The following is a 13,575-nucleotide window of genomic DNA, read 5'->3' as shown; positions in this document are numbered from 1 at the left end:
GTAGGTGCTTATTGATTCTGTATTTTATACATAATAGTGTGTATATGTTAATTCCAATCTCCCAACTTATCCCCCCCCCCGCCTCCACCCACTTCCCCTGGTAATTGTTAAGTTTGTTTTCTACATCTGTGACTCTATTTCTGTTTAGGAATTCATTATATATTTTGGGTATTAACTCTTTAGGAGATATGTGACTTGCAAATTTTTTTTAAAAGTTTTATTGCAAGATATTTGCTTTACAAGTTGGGCTGGTTTCACTTGCAAATATTTGATGCCAGTTCTTAATTTTAACACATATCATTTCCCCCCCACTTTGGAGCTCTTTGTATGCTGTTTAAGAAAATTTCTCCTGCTGCTGCTGCTAAGTCACTTCAGTCGTGTCCGACTCTGTGTGACCCCATAGATGGCAGCCCACCAGGCTCCCCCGTCCCTGGGATTCTCCAGGCAAGAACACTGGAGTGGGTTGCCATTTCCTTCTCCAATGCAGGAAAGTGAAAAGTGAAAGGGAAGTCGCTCAGTCGTGTCCAACTCCTAGCGACCCCATGGACTGCAGCCTACTAGGCTCCTCCGTCCATGGGATTTTCCAGGCAAGAATACTGGAGTGGGGTGCCATTGCCTTCTACGAAATTTCTCCTACCTGAAGTTAATTTGGATGTTCTACTTTTTACCTTGAAGTTTTATTTTTTCACCTTTCACATTTAGATCTATAATAACACCTGGATTTGATTTTTGTGTATGGTCTGAAGCTGGGGGCAAGATCAACTTTTTTCACATCACAGTCAGTCAGAATTGTTTATTGAAAAGACCACTTCTTTGTCATCAGTCATGCATTCATTTATGTGTTCATGTTACTGAATTCTTGGTTCTATTTGTCTCTACTTGTACCAGTACTACTTGGAGAAGGCGATGGCATCCCACTCCAGTACTCTTGCCTGGAAAACCCCATGGACGGAGGAGCCTGGTAGGGTGCAGTCCAGGGGTCGAGAAGAGTCGGACACGACTGAACGACTTCACTTTCACTTTTCACTTTCCTGCATTGGAGAAGGAAATGGCAACCCACTCCAGTGTTCTTGCCTGGAGAATCCCAGGGATGGGGGAGCCTGGTGGGCTGCCATCTATGGGGTCGCACAGAGTCAGACACGACTGAAGTGACTTAACGGCAGCAGCAGCAGTACCAATACTACACTGTCTTGATTACTGTAGCTTTACAACAGGTCTTGCATTTGATAATATATGAATCCTCCAGCTGCGTACTTTTAAATGTTGCCTCAGCTATTCTTAGTCCTTTGCCTTTCTACATAAATTGGAGAATTTAGCTTCTCAATATCCCCAGGAAAAAGACCTGCTGGGATGCTGATTAAAATTGCCTAAGTATATATAGCTCAATTCAGGGAAACCTGACATTTTTGAAGTGAGGTCTTCCATTCCATGAGCATGTTATAGCCCTCCTTTTGTGTGGGTATTCATTTCCTCTCAGTAATATGTTATAATTTTCAGTATAGAGGCCTTGCTTGGATGTATTATTGCACATCCTTTGTTGGATGTATTCCTAGCTATTTGATGTTTGTTTTAAAACTACTGTAAAGCTATCATAAATGGCATCATTTTAAAAAGCTTATTTTCTACTTTTTGGCTAGTATATATGAATTCAGTGGATTTTTGTAAGTTGGTCTTGTGCCCAGTGACCAACTTAAATTTACTTATTAATTCTAATTGTGTGTGTGTGTACAGCTCAGTCATGTCCAACTCTTTGCAAGCCCATGGGCTGTAGCCCACTAGGCTCCCTCTGTCTATAAAATTTTCCAGGCAAGAATACTGAAGTGGTTTGCCATTTCCTTCTGCAGGCGATTTTCCCAACCCAGGGATCGAACCCAAGTCTCCTGCATCTTCTGCATTGGCAGGCAGCTTCTTTACCACTGGCACCACCTGGGAAGCCTTTTGTATAATATTTTACACACACAATCAGATCATTTGTGAATAATCACAATTTTCTTTCTTCCTTATCTATATGCCTTTTATTTATTTTTTATTGCCTTACTAAATTTGCTTCAGTTTTTAGGGATACTATTAGGCAGCCTTGTTTATTCTCACATTCAGGGAAACGGGTTTTAATAATTTACCAGTAAGTGTGATCCTTGCTGTAGATTTTCAACAGATACTCATTATCTGTTTAAGAGAATTCTTCTCTTAGCTATACCGTGAAAGTGAAAGTCACTCAGTTGTGTCTGACTCTTTGTGACCCCATGGACTGTATAGTCTATGGAATGCTCCAGGCCAGAATACTGGAGTGGGTAGCTGTTCCCTTCTTCAGCAGATCTTCCCAACCCAGGGATCAAACCCAGGTCTCCTGCATTGCGGGTGGATTCTTTATCAGCTTGAGCCACAAGGGAATCCCCCATTATACCTTAGCTATATATATATATTTTATCATTGTAATAGTTGTATGTGCTGGGGACAGGCTACATCAGACTGGAATTTCTCTTTATTAATCACCTTATCCCTTCTGAGGGTGTAGATTTTTCCCTCGCTATTTAAATTATATTTATTTATTTTTGGCTGCACTGGGGATTGGGCTTTCTCTCGTTGTGGCAAGCAGGGGCTACTCTCTGAATGCAGTGTGTGTGGTTTCTCTCATTGCAGAGCAGGGGTTCTAGGCTCTCAGGCTTCAGTATTTGCAAGACATGGGCTCAGCAATTGTAGCTCACAGACTCAGAGCACAAGGCTCCATAGTTATGGCACACAGGCTTAGTTGCTCCACGGCACATGGCATCTTGAGGGGGGTGACTGTCAATCTCAAGGTCTTCCCTGTAGCTCAAATGGTAAATAATCTGCCTGTGATGCAGGAGACCCAGGTTCAATCCCTGGGTCGGGAAGATCCCCTGGAGGAGAGAATGGCCATCCACTCCAGTATTCTGGCCTGGAGAATCCCATGGACCAGAGGAGCCTGGCGGGCTACAGCCCATGGGCTCGCAAAGAGTCGGACATGACCGAGTGACTAACCCTATGTGGGATCTTCCCGAATCAGGGATCGAACCTGTGTGTCCTGCATTGGCAGGTGGATTCTTTACCACTGAGCCACCAGCGAAGCCCTTCCTCACTATTTAAATCTCTTTGTTTCTCCCCCCCCGCCCGGGTTTTCTCTGAGTCAATTATGGTAATTTATATTTCCTAGAAAATTATCCATTCCATCTAACTTTTCCATTTTCTTGGCTTGAGGAAATATACATATTTAAAAAATATTTTTATTTAAAAATATTTTTATTTATTTTTATTAAATGTTTAATTAAAAAAAGTTTATTTTTTAAATGTTTCATTTTCTTTGTAGCATTTATCACTGTGCTGTGCTGTGCTGTGGCTTCAGTCATGTCTGACTCTGTGTGACCCCATGGACTGTAGCCTGCCAGGCGCCTCTGTCCATGGGATTCTCCAGGCAAGAATACTGGAGTGGGTTGCCATGCCCTCCTCCAGGGGACCTACCCAACCCAGGGATGGAACCTGGGTCTTCTGCACTGTGGGTGATTTCTTTACCGTCTGAGCCAAGTAATTTAATTTTTTATTCATTATTTATGGTCTCTCCACTAGACTTGTCTCTCTGACTGTGGGGCCTATGTCAGGGCCTGCCACACAGCAGCCATTCAGTAAATGTTTCTCAGGTGAATGATTGTGTGATATTTCTTTTAAGTATGTCCCCTTTTCCATTGCTAATGCTGTTTACTTGCTGTTTTCTTGATACTGTTTGCAGAGGCTTATCTATTTTGTTGGTCTTTTCAAAGGACCAGCATTAGGTTCTCTTGATCAACTCAATTTCTTTATCTTCTTTTTAAAAAAATATTCTGTTTTTCCCTTTAGCAGTTTCTTCATTTTATTTTCTGGATGTTTTAATATTGCTGTGTTGTTCTTATTTTTATCTTATTCTAAATTCTTGAGGTGAAAACTAAGTTTATTTTCTGTCTCCCTTGTTTTCTGATAAATACATTTAAGGCCATAAATTTTCCTTCTCACTTGTCTCCATTACATAGGTTTTGTTGTATAGTAGTTCCAGTGAGGTTTTTTAACTTCTAACTCATTTTGTTTTCTGGTTTTATTTCCTATTCAACTTGAGAGTTATTTAGAAATACAGTTAAAAATTTCCAGGTGTGTGGATCTGCACTGGAGTTTGAAGGGATATTTTTTCTTCTTATGTTAACTTTTAACAGTACGTGATGGTAGCTGTTGCCTGTGTGATATCAGCTTTTTGGAAGTTTTTTGGTTATTTCCTTTGTTACCAAGAACAGGGATCCACAAAATACAGCTTGTAGGCCACATGGGCCTGGTGCCTATTATGGAAATCAAGTTTTCTTGGAATATAGCCATACCCATTTGCTTACATACTACCTATGACTTGTTGCGTGCTGTGGCCCATGGGGTCAAGAAGAGTCAGACACGACTGAGCAACTGAACTGATGACTAGTTTCCAGTTAACAACTGGAAAGCTGAATGGTTGGAACAGAGACCTTGGGGCCCACACAGCTTAAAAAATTTACTATTTGGCCTGTCCATGAAAAGGTTGTTGCCTGACTTAAAACATGGTCAACTTTCATAACTTTTTCATACGAAGTGAAAGATATGTGTATTGTCTTGAGTCTAAGTCCCTTATAACCTTGTATGACTGTGTATGTGTGAGTTTATTCCTTTACTTAGGATTCCCTGGTGGCTCAGACAGTAAAGCATCTGCCTGCAATGCGGGAGACCCGGGTTCGATCCCTGGGTCAGGAAGATCCCCTGGAGAAGGAAATGGCAACCCACTCCAGTACCTTTGCCTAGAAAATTCCATGGATGGAGGAGCCTGGTGGGCTACAGTCCATGGGGTTGCAGAGTCAGACACGACTGAGCAACTTCACTTTATTCCTGTACTTTATTCTGTTCTATTGGTCTATGGTCTGTTTCTTATGCCAGTACCATAGTCTTCTGATTACTGTTGCTGTTATACAGATCCTTATTTCCTTCCTCATTGAGAGAGATGGATATAAACCTCCCATTGTAACTAAATTTGTTTACTTCCTATAGTTTAATCACGGTAAGCTTTATGTGGGCTTCCCTCATGGCTCAGCTGGTAAAGAATCTGCCTGCAATGCAGGAGACCTGGGTTCAATCCCTGGGTGGGGAAGATCACTTGGAGAAGGGAAAAGCTACCCACTCCATTATTCTGGTCTGGAGAATCCCATGGACAGAGGAGCCTGGCGGGCTACAGTCCACGGGGTCGCAAAGAGTCAGACACGACTGAGTGACTAACATACTGACTTTGTGTATTCTGAAGCTGTATTGTTAGTGCATAAAGAATGGATAAAGGTTCATAACTTTTTATATTTTTCCTTCCTAAACTATGAAGTGTCTTTCTTTGTCCCATCTATTTATGTATATATTTAAATATGCCTTGAATGCTTTCTTTATAAAGAATATTATTATTTGATTCCTGTAGCTGTTACACAGTAATAGTTGAACCTCTTAGGATGAGGAGGTTCAACTATATATATTAGGAAAAATAATAAATAAAATTAAGAAATATTCTTGCTTGGGTAGAAGAAGTCTGGAGATAGTTGTTCCAGGACTCTGTGATATTATCAGACTCCTACCTTCTGCTTCACCATCTTGGTGTATGGTTTCCATCCTAAGGTCCCCTCGTGGTCCCCGAGACTTCTGGAGCTCCAGCCAGCACATCTCCATTGAGGGACAGAAGGAGGAGGAAAGGTAGGAGGACAAAAAGGATCTGGGCCCAGGTCTGCTGGTTTCTAATAAGTAACCCTCCCAGACAGTCCCAGAAAACGATTCCATTTTCATCTCCTTGGCAGAATTTAGTCAGGTCCCCTCGCCTGATCTCCCAGGGAGGCCTGTCAAGATACCTCTGTCCTGGCTGAAACTTGGCCTTCTGTTACCAAGGAGATTTTAATTGATACAGCCAGCAATCTCTGTCACTCCCTGTTTGCATGTTGCAGTTCTTGTCAGTGTCCTTTCCTGTTATAACTTTTTTTTTTCCCATCTCTTTATTCTCAACCTTCCTCAGTTATTTTGTTTTGAGTATGTCTCTTGTAAACAGAATGTAGCAAGATCTTGAATTATTTGCTTTTAAGCAATCAGAACATCTATTATTAGGTGAATGCAATGCATTCATTTATTATTGTTGATACATGTGGCAATATGATTACCATTATTCTTTCTGCATTCTTTTTGTCATACATCCTGCTTAATTCTTTTTACCTTTCCTTTTCTTTGTTACTCTGATGGAGTTTTCCGTTACCTGTTTTTTTTTTTTTTTTTTCAGTTTTAGAAATTGTCCTTACTGTTTTCTTTCTTTTAGTCATTACTCTTCATGTTTTACAACATTGTTTTGAAATAATTTCAGATTTACAGAAAGTTGCAAGACTAGTACAAAGGATTCCTGTCTGTGTACCTTTTACCCAGCTCCCTCAAATGTCAGAATTTTATCATATTTCCATTATCTTTTTTCTTTATACCGATGCATTATTTTTCCTGATCCATTTGAAGATAAGAACACAGGCCAGTTATTCTGGGAAAATGTCCTTTGTTTTGGATTTGTTTATGTTTTGTCATAATTAGATGGAGATTATGCAATTTTGGCAATAATACCACAAAAGTGATATTGTGTTCTTAGTGATTTGTTTTAGGAGGCACATGATTATCAATTTGTCCCATCATATGTGACCGGAGCTTTGCATGTGCTTAATGTCTATGAGGTTTTCCACTGTAAATTTTTACCATTGAAATTAGTAAGTATCTTGTGGGGAGTTTTAGCATTCATTAAATGAGTCTTTCCTAATTGTTTATTACTAAAATGGTTATCAAAGGCAATGGTCTAATTCCATCATTCCACCTACATTTACTAGTTAGCATTCCACTGCAGGGAAGGGCTTGTCCTTCTTGCTATTTGTTTATTTATTTACATTAGTGTGGACACCTGGATTCTTGTTTTACTAATAGGTTTTAACCCATTATTGTCACCAGCTATTTGAGACACACATTGTTTCAGAATTGGCCATTGGAAGCCCCTCCTATGTTCTCTTGACATGTTCCCACCATTCTTTGAGTACTACCTGATATTCTAACACAAGAAGATGTTGCAGCTTCATCTCTTCCTTTTCCTGCATTCAGTCCTAGATTTAGCATTTCTCCAAGGAACTGGTTCTTTTTATTTTTTAAGCAGTTTTACTGAGGTATAATTGACATAAACTACACGTTTAAAGTATACAATTTGATAAGTTTTGACATATACATACCTATACATACCATCACCACAATCAAGACGATAAAGACATCCATCATTCTTCAAATTTTTTTATGCCCCTTTGTAATTCCTCCCTCTTGCCATTTCATGTCCCTCCTCAAACCCCAGGAAACCCTGGCTTGCTGTCACTAAAGATTACTCTGCATTTTCTAGAAATCTGCATATATGTAGAGGCTCAGCAGTAGAGAATCCAATGCAGGAGATGTGGGTTTGATCCCTGGGTCAAGAAGATCCCCTGGAGGAGGAAATGGCAACCCACTCTAGTATTCTTCCCCGGGAAATCCCATAAATATGGGAGTCTGGCAGGCTACAGTCCATGGGATCACAGAGTCAGACATGACTGAGTGACTGAGCATGCACACACACACATAGAATATGTAGTTTGTTTCCTTTCAAACAACAGAATTATTTTGAAATTCATCCATGTTATATAGGATATATCAATAGTTCATTATTTTCATTATAGAACAGTATTAAATCTTAGAGCTAATGCCACAGTTTCTTTATCCATTCACCTGTTGATAGATATTTGAGTTACTTGCAGTTTTTGTCTATTACAAATAAAGCTGCTTTGAACATTAGTGTGCAAATTTTTGTATGGACATATACTGTCTCTTCCCTTATGAAATACCTAGGAGCAGACTGGCTGATGCATATGGTAGGTGTATATTTAACTTTTTCAGAAATTACCAGGCTGATTTCTAAAATAGCCTGCTGGGATTTTTTTATTGGGATGATATTGACTCTGTTGATCATTTTGAAGAGAATTGATATCTTAAGATACTGAGTTTTCCAGTCCATGAACATGGTATATGTGTCCATTTATTTAGGTCGTGAATTCTCTCAACAATTTATTGTCATTTTCAGTGTATAGGTCTTGCATATCTTTTGTCAGACTTATCCCCACATATTACATGTTTTTATCATCCTGTTTTAATTTCATTTCCTACTACTGTTCTTTGCTGCTATACAAAATACATTTGATTTTTTTATATTGATTGTATCCTACAACTTGGCTACATTCACTTGTTAATTTTAGTAACTTTTTCTGAAGAGTCTGTTGGACTGCCTATTAATACATAGATCATCATCTGTGATTAAAGGAAGTTTTACTTCTTTCTTTCCAATCTGGATGTTTATTTTTCTCACCTTACTGCATTCAATGAGAGCTTTAATAAACTGCTGAATACAGGTTAAAGACAGTGAGAGCAGTCATGGTAGCCTTCTTCTTGATCTATGGAGAAATCAGCATTTCAGCATTAAGTATGATGTTGTTGTTCAGTTGCTAAGTCCTGTCCGACTGACTCTTTGTGACCCCATGGACTGCAGCACACCAGATTTCCCTGTCCTTCACCAACTACTGGAGTCTGCTCCAACTCGTGAACACTAAGTTGGTGATGCCATCCAACTATCTCATCCTCTGTTGCCCCCTTCTCCTCCTGCCTTCAATGTTTACCAGCATCAGGGTCTTTTCCAATGAGTCTGCTCTTCGCATCAGGTGAACATGGTATTGAAGGATCAGCCTCAGCATCAGTCCTTCAAATTAATATTCAAGGTTCATTTCCTTTAGGATTGACTGGTTTCATCTCCTCACAGACCAAGGGACTCACAGAGTTTTCTCCAGCACCACAGTTGGAAAGCGTGAATTCTTTGGCATTCAGTCTTCCTTATGGTCCAGCTCTCACATCCATATATGACTACTGAAAAACCATAGATCTGACAGTACAGACTGTTGTCAAAGTGATGTCTCTGCTTTTTAATATGCTGTCTAGGTTGCCATAGCTTTTCTTCCAAGAAGCCCAAGGAGTCTTTTAATTTTGTGGCTGCAGTCACCATCTGCAATGATTTTGGAGCCCAAAAAATAAAGTCTGTCACTGTTTCCATTCTTTAACCATCTGTTTGCCATAAAGTGATGGGACTGGATGCCATGATCTTTGATTTTTGAATGTTGAGTTTTAAGCCAGCATTTTCACTCTACTCTTTCACCCTCATCAAGAGGCTCTTTAGTTCTTCTTCACTTCCTACCATTAGAGTGGTATCATCCGCATATCTGAGGATGTTGATATTTCTCCAAGCAATCTTGACTACAGTTTGTGCTTCATCCAGCCCAGCATTTCGCATGATGTACTCTGCATAGCAGTTAAATAAGCAGGGTGACAATATACAGCCTTGACATACTCCTTTCCCAATTTTGAACCAGTTCATTGTTCCATGTCTGGTTCTAACTGTTGCTTCTTGGCCTGCATACAGGTTTCTCAGGAGGCACATAAGGTGATCTGGTATTCCTACCTCTTAAAAATTTTCCACAGTTTGTTGTGATCCACACAGGCTCAGATGATAAAGAATCTGCCTGAAATGCAGGAGACCTGGATTTGATCCCAGGGTTGGGAAGATACCTTGGAGAAGGAAATGGAAACCCACTCCAGTCTTCTTGCTTGGAGAATCTCCATGGACAGAGGAACCTGGCGGGCTGCAGTAAATGGGGTTGCAAAGAGTTGGACACGACTGAGTGACTAAGTGCACACATAGTCAAAGACTTTCACGAAGTCAATGAAGGAGAAATAGATGTTTTTCTGGAACTCCCTTGCTTTTTCTACGAGCCAATGGATTTTGGAAACTTGATTTCTGGTTCCTCTGCCTTTTCTAAATCCAGCTTGTACATCTGGATTCTTGGTTCACATGCTGTTCAGGCCTAGCTTGAAGGATTTTTTTGAGCATGACCTTGTTAGCATGTGAAATGAGTGCAGTTGTGCAGTAGTTTGAACATTCTTCGGCACTGTCCTTCTTTGGGATTATAATGAAAACTGATTTTTTCCAGTCCTGTGGTCACTGCTGAGTGCTCCAAATTTGCTGGCACATTGAGTGCAGCACTTTAACAGCATTATCTTTTAGGATTTGAAATAGCTCAGCTGGAATGCTATCACTTCCACTAGCTCTGTTCATAGTAATGCTTCCTAAGGCCCACTTGACTTCACACTCCAGGATGTCTGGTTCAAAGTTAGTGACCACACCATCGTGGTTATGCAGGTCATTAAGATGTTTTTGGTTCAGTTCTTCTGTGTATTCTTGCCACCTCTTCTTAATCTTTTCTGCTTCTCTTAGGTCCATACCATTTCTGTCTTTTATTGTGCCCATCTTTGCATGAAATTTTCCCTTGGTACCTCTAATTTTGTTGAAGATATCTCTGGTCTTTCCCATTCTATTGTTTTTCTCTATTTCTTTGCATTGTTCACTTAAGAAGGCTTTCTTGTCTCTCCTTGCTATTGTTTGGAACTCTGCATTCAGATAGATATATGTTTTCTTTTCTCCTTTTCTTCTCAGACAACCATTTTGTGTTCTTGAATTTCTTTTTCTTTGGGATGGTTTTGGTCACTGCCTCCTGTACAGTGTTACAAACCTCCATCCCTAGTTCAGGCACTCCACCAGATTGAATCCCTTGAATCTATTTGTCACCTCCACTGTATAATAGGGGATTTTATTTAGGTTATACCTGAATGGCCCAGTGGTTTTCTCTGCTTTGTTCAGTTTAAGCCTAATTTTTGCAATAAGGAGCTCATGATCTGAACCACAGTCAGCTTCCAGTCTTGTTTTGCTGACTTCTCCACATTTGACTGCAAAGAATATAATCAGTCTGATTTTGCTGTTGACCATCTGGTGATGTCCATGTATACAGTCATCTTTTGTGTTTTTGGACAAGGGTGTTTGCTATGACCAGTGCATACTCTTGGCAAAACTCTGTTAGCCCTTGCCTTGCTTCATTCTGTACCCCAAGGCCAAACTTAACCTGTTACTTCTGGTTATCTCTTGACTTCCTACTTTTGCATTCCATTCTGTATGATGAAAAGGACATCTTTTCTGCTGTTAGTTATATAAAATCTTGTAGGTCTTCACAGAACCATTCAACTTCAGCTTATTCAGGATTAGTGGTCAGGGTGTAGACTTGGATTGCTGTGATACGCCTTGGAAACAAACAGAGATCATTCTGTTGTTATTTAGATTGCATCCAAGTACTGCATTTCAGACTCTTTTGTTGACTGTGAGGGCTACTGCATTTCTTCTAAGGGGTTCTTGCCCACAGAAGTAGATACAGTGGACGTTTTAATTAAATTAGCCCATTCCCGTCCATTCTACTTCACTGATTCCTAAAATGTTGAAGTTCACTCTTGCCATCTCCTGTTTGACCACTTCCAATTTACTTTGATTCATGGACCTAAAGTTCCAGGTTCCTATGCAGTATTATTGTTCACAGCATCAGCCTTCACTTTCACCACCAGACTCATCCAAACTGAGCATCATTTCCAATTTGGCCCAGCAGCTGCATTCCTTCTTTCAGTTCAGTTAACTTCAGTTGCTCAGTTGTGTCCAACTCTTTGTGACCCCATGGACTGCAGTATGCCAGGCTTCCATGTCCATTGAGTCAGTGATGCCATCCAACCATCTCATCTTTAGTCGTCCCCTTCTTTTCCTGCCTTCAATCTTTCCCAGCACCAGGGTCTTTTCAAATGAGTCAGCACTTTGCATCAGGTTGCCAAAGTATTGGAGTTTCAACTTCAATATCAGTCCTTCAATGAATACTCAGGACTGATCTACTTTAGGATGGACTGGTTTGATATTCTTACAGTCCAAGGGACTCTCAAGAGTGTTCTCCAACACCACAGTTCAAAAGCATCAATTATTTGGCACTAAGCTCTCTTTATAGTCCCACTCTCATATCCACACTGGAAAAACCATAGCCTTGACTAGATGGACCTTTGTTGACAAAGTAATGTCTCTACTTTTTAATATGCTATCTAGGTTGGTCATAACTTTTCTTTTTTTAATATAAATTTATTTATTTTAATTGGAGGCTAATTACTTTAAAATACTGTATTGGTTTTGCCATACATCAACATGAATCCGCCACAGGTATACACGTGTTCCCCATACTGAACCCCCCTCCCACCTCCCTCCCCATACCATCCCTCTGGATCATCCCAGTGCACCAGCCCCAAGCATCCTGTATCATGCATTGAACCTGGACTGGCAATTCATTTCATATACGATATTATACATGTTTCAATGCCATTCTCCCAAATCATCCCACCCTCTCCCTCTCCCACAGAGTCCAAACGACTGTTCTATACATCTGTGTCTCTTTTGCTGTCTCGCATAGTTACCATTACCATCTTTCTAAATTCCATATATATGCGTTAGTATACTGTATTGGTGTTTTCTTTCTGGCTTACTTCACTCTGTATAATAGGGTCCAGTTTCATCCACCTCATTAGAACTGATTCAAATGTAATCTTTTTAATGGCTGAGTAATACTCCATTGTGTATATGTACCACAGCTTTCTTATCCATTCATCTGCTGATGGACATCTAGCTTGCTTCCATGTCCTGGCTATTATAAACAGTGCTGTGATGAACATTGAGGGTACACGTGTCTCTTTCAATTCTGGTTTCCTTGGTGTGTATGCCCAATAGTGGGATTGCTGGGTCATAAGGCAGTTCTGTTTCCAGTTTTCTAAGGAATCTCCACACTGTTCTCCATAGTGGCTGTACTAGTTTGCATTCCCACCAACAGTGTAAGAGGGTTCCCTTTTCTCCACACCCTCTCCAACGTTTATTGCTTGTAGACTTTTGGATAGCGGCCATTTTGACTGGCGTGAAATGGTACTTCATTGTGGTTTTGATTTGCATTTCTCTGATAATGAGTGATGTTGAGCATCTTTTCATGTGTTTGTTAGCCATCTATATATCTTCTTTGGAGAAATGTCTGTTTAGTTTTTGGCCCATTTTTTGATTGGGTCGTTTATTTTTCTGGAATTGAGCTGCAGGAGTTGCTTGTATATTTTTGAGATTAGTTGTTAGTCAATTGCTTCATTTGCTATTATTTTCTCACATTCTGAAGGCTATCTTTTCACCTTGCTTATAGTTTCCTTTGTTGTACAGAAGCTCTTAATTTTAATTAGGTGCCATTTGTTTATTTTTGCTTTTATTTCCAATAATCTAGGAGGTCGGTCATAGAGAATCCTGCTGTGATTTATGTCAGAGAGTGTCTTGCCTACGTTCTCCTCTAGGAGTTTTATAGTTTCTGGTCTTATGTTTAGATCTTTAATCCATTTTGAGTTATTTTTGTGTATGGTGTTAGAAAATATTCTAGTTTCATTCTTGTACAAGTGGTTGACCACTTTTCCCAGCACCACTTGTTAAAGAGATTGTCTTTTCTCCATTGTATATTCTTGCACCCTTTTTCAAAGATAAGGTGTCCATAGGTGCATGGATTTATCTCTGCACTTTCTATTTTGTTTCAT

The 13,575-nt window shown here is 39.9% G+C and overlaps 1 protein-coding gene across 2 annotated transcripts in view; it reads left to right on the top strand.

Annotated features, from left to right (window-relative positions):
* Window positions 1-13,575, top strand: part of BRCC3 (BRCA1/BRCA2-containing complex subunit 3) — a 78,454-nt gene that overhangs the window by 41,177 nt on the left and 23,702 nt on the right. Inside the window, exon 8 of one of the 2 annotated variants that reach the window (NM_001435443.1) lies at window positions 5,653-5,727. The exons of the other annotated variant lie outside the window; for it this stretch is intronic. Within the exon in view, the coding sequence (NP_001422372.1) occupies window positions 5,653-5,727 (75 nt within the window). The remainder of the gene's footprint in view (window positions 1-5,652; window positions 5,728-13,575) is intronic. 2 annotated transcript variants of the gene reach the window in all.

Source organism: Bos taurus, chromosome X, assembly GCF_002263795.3.
Source record: "Bos taurus isolate L1 Dominette 01449 registration number 42190680 breed Hereford chromosome X, ARS-UCD2.0, whole genome shotgun sequence".
Classification (NCBI taxonomy): Eukaryota; Metazoa; Chordata; class Mammalia; order Artiodactyla; family Bovidae; genus Bos; species Bos taurus.
Note: the sequence above shows the minus strand (reverse complement) of the source record. Positions and strands in the feature narration are given on the sequence as shown.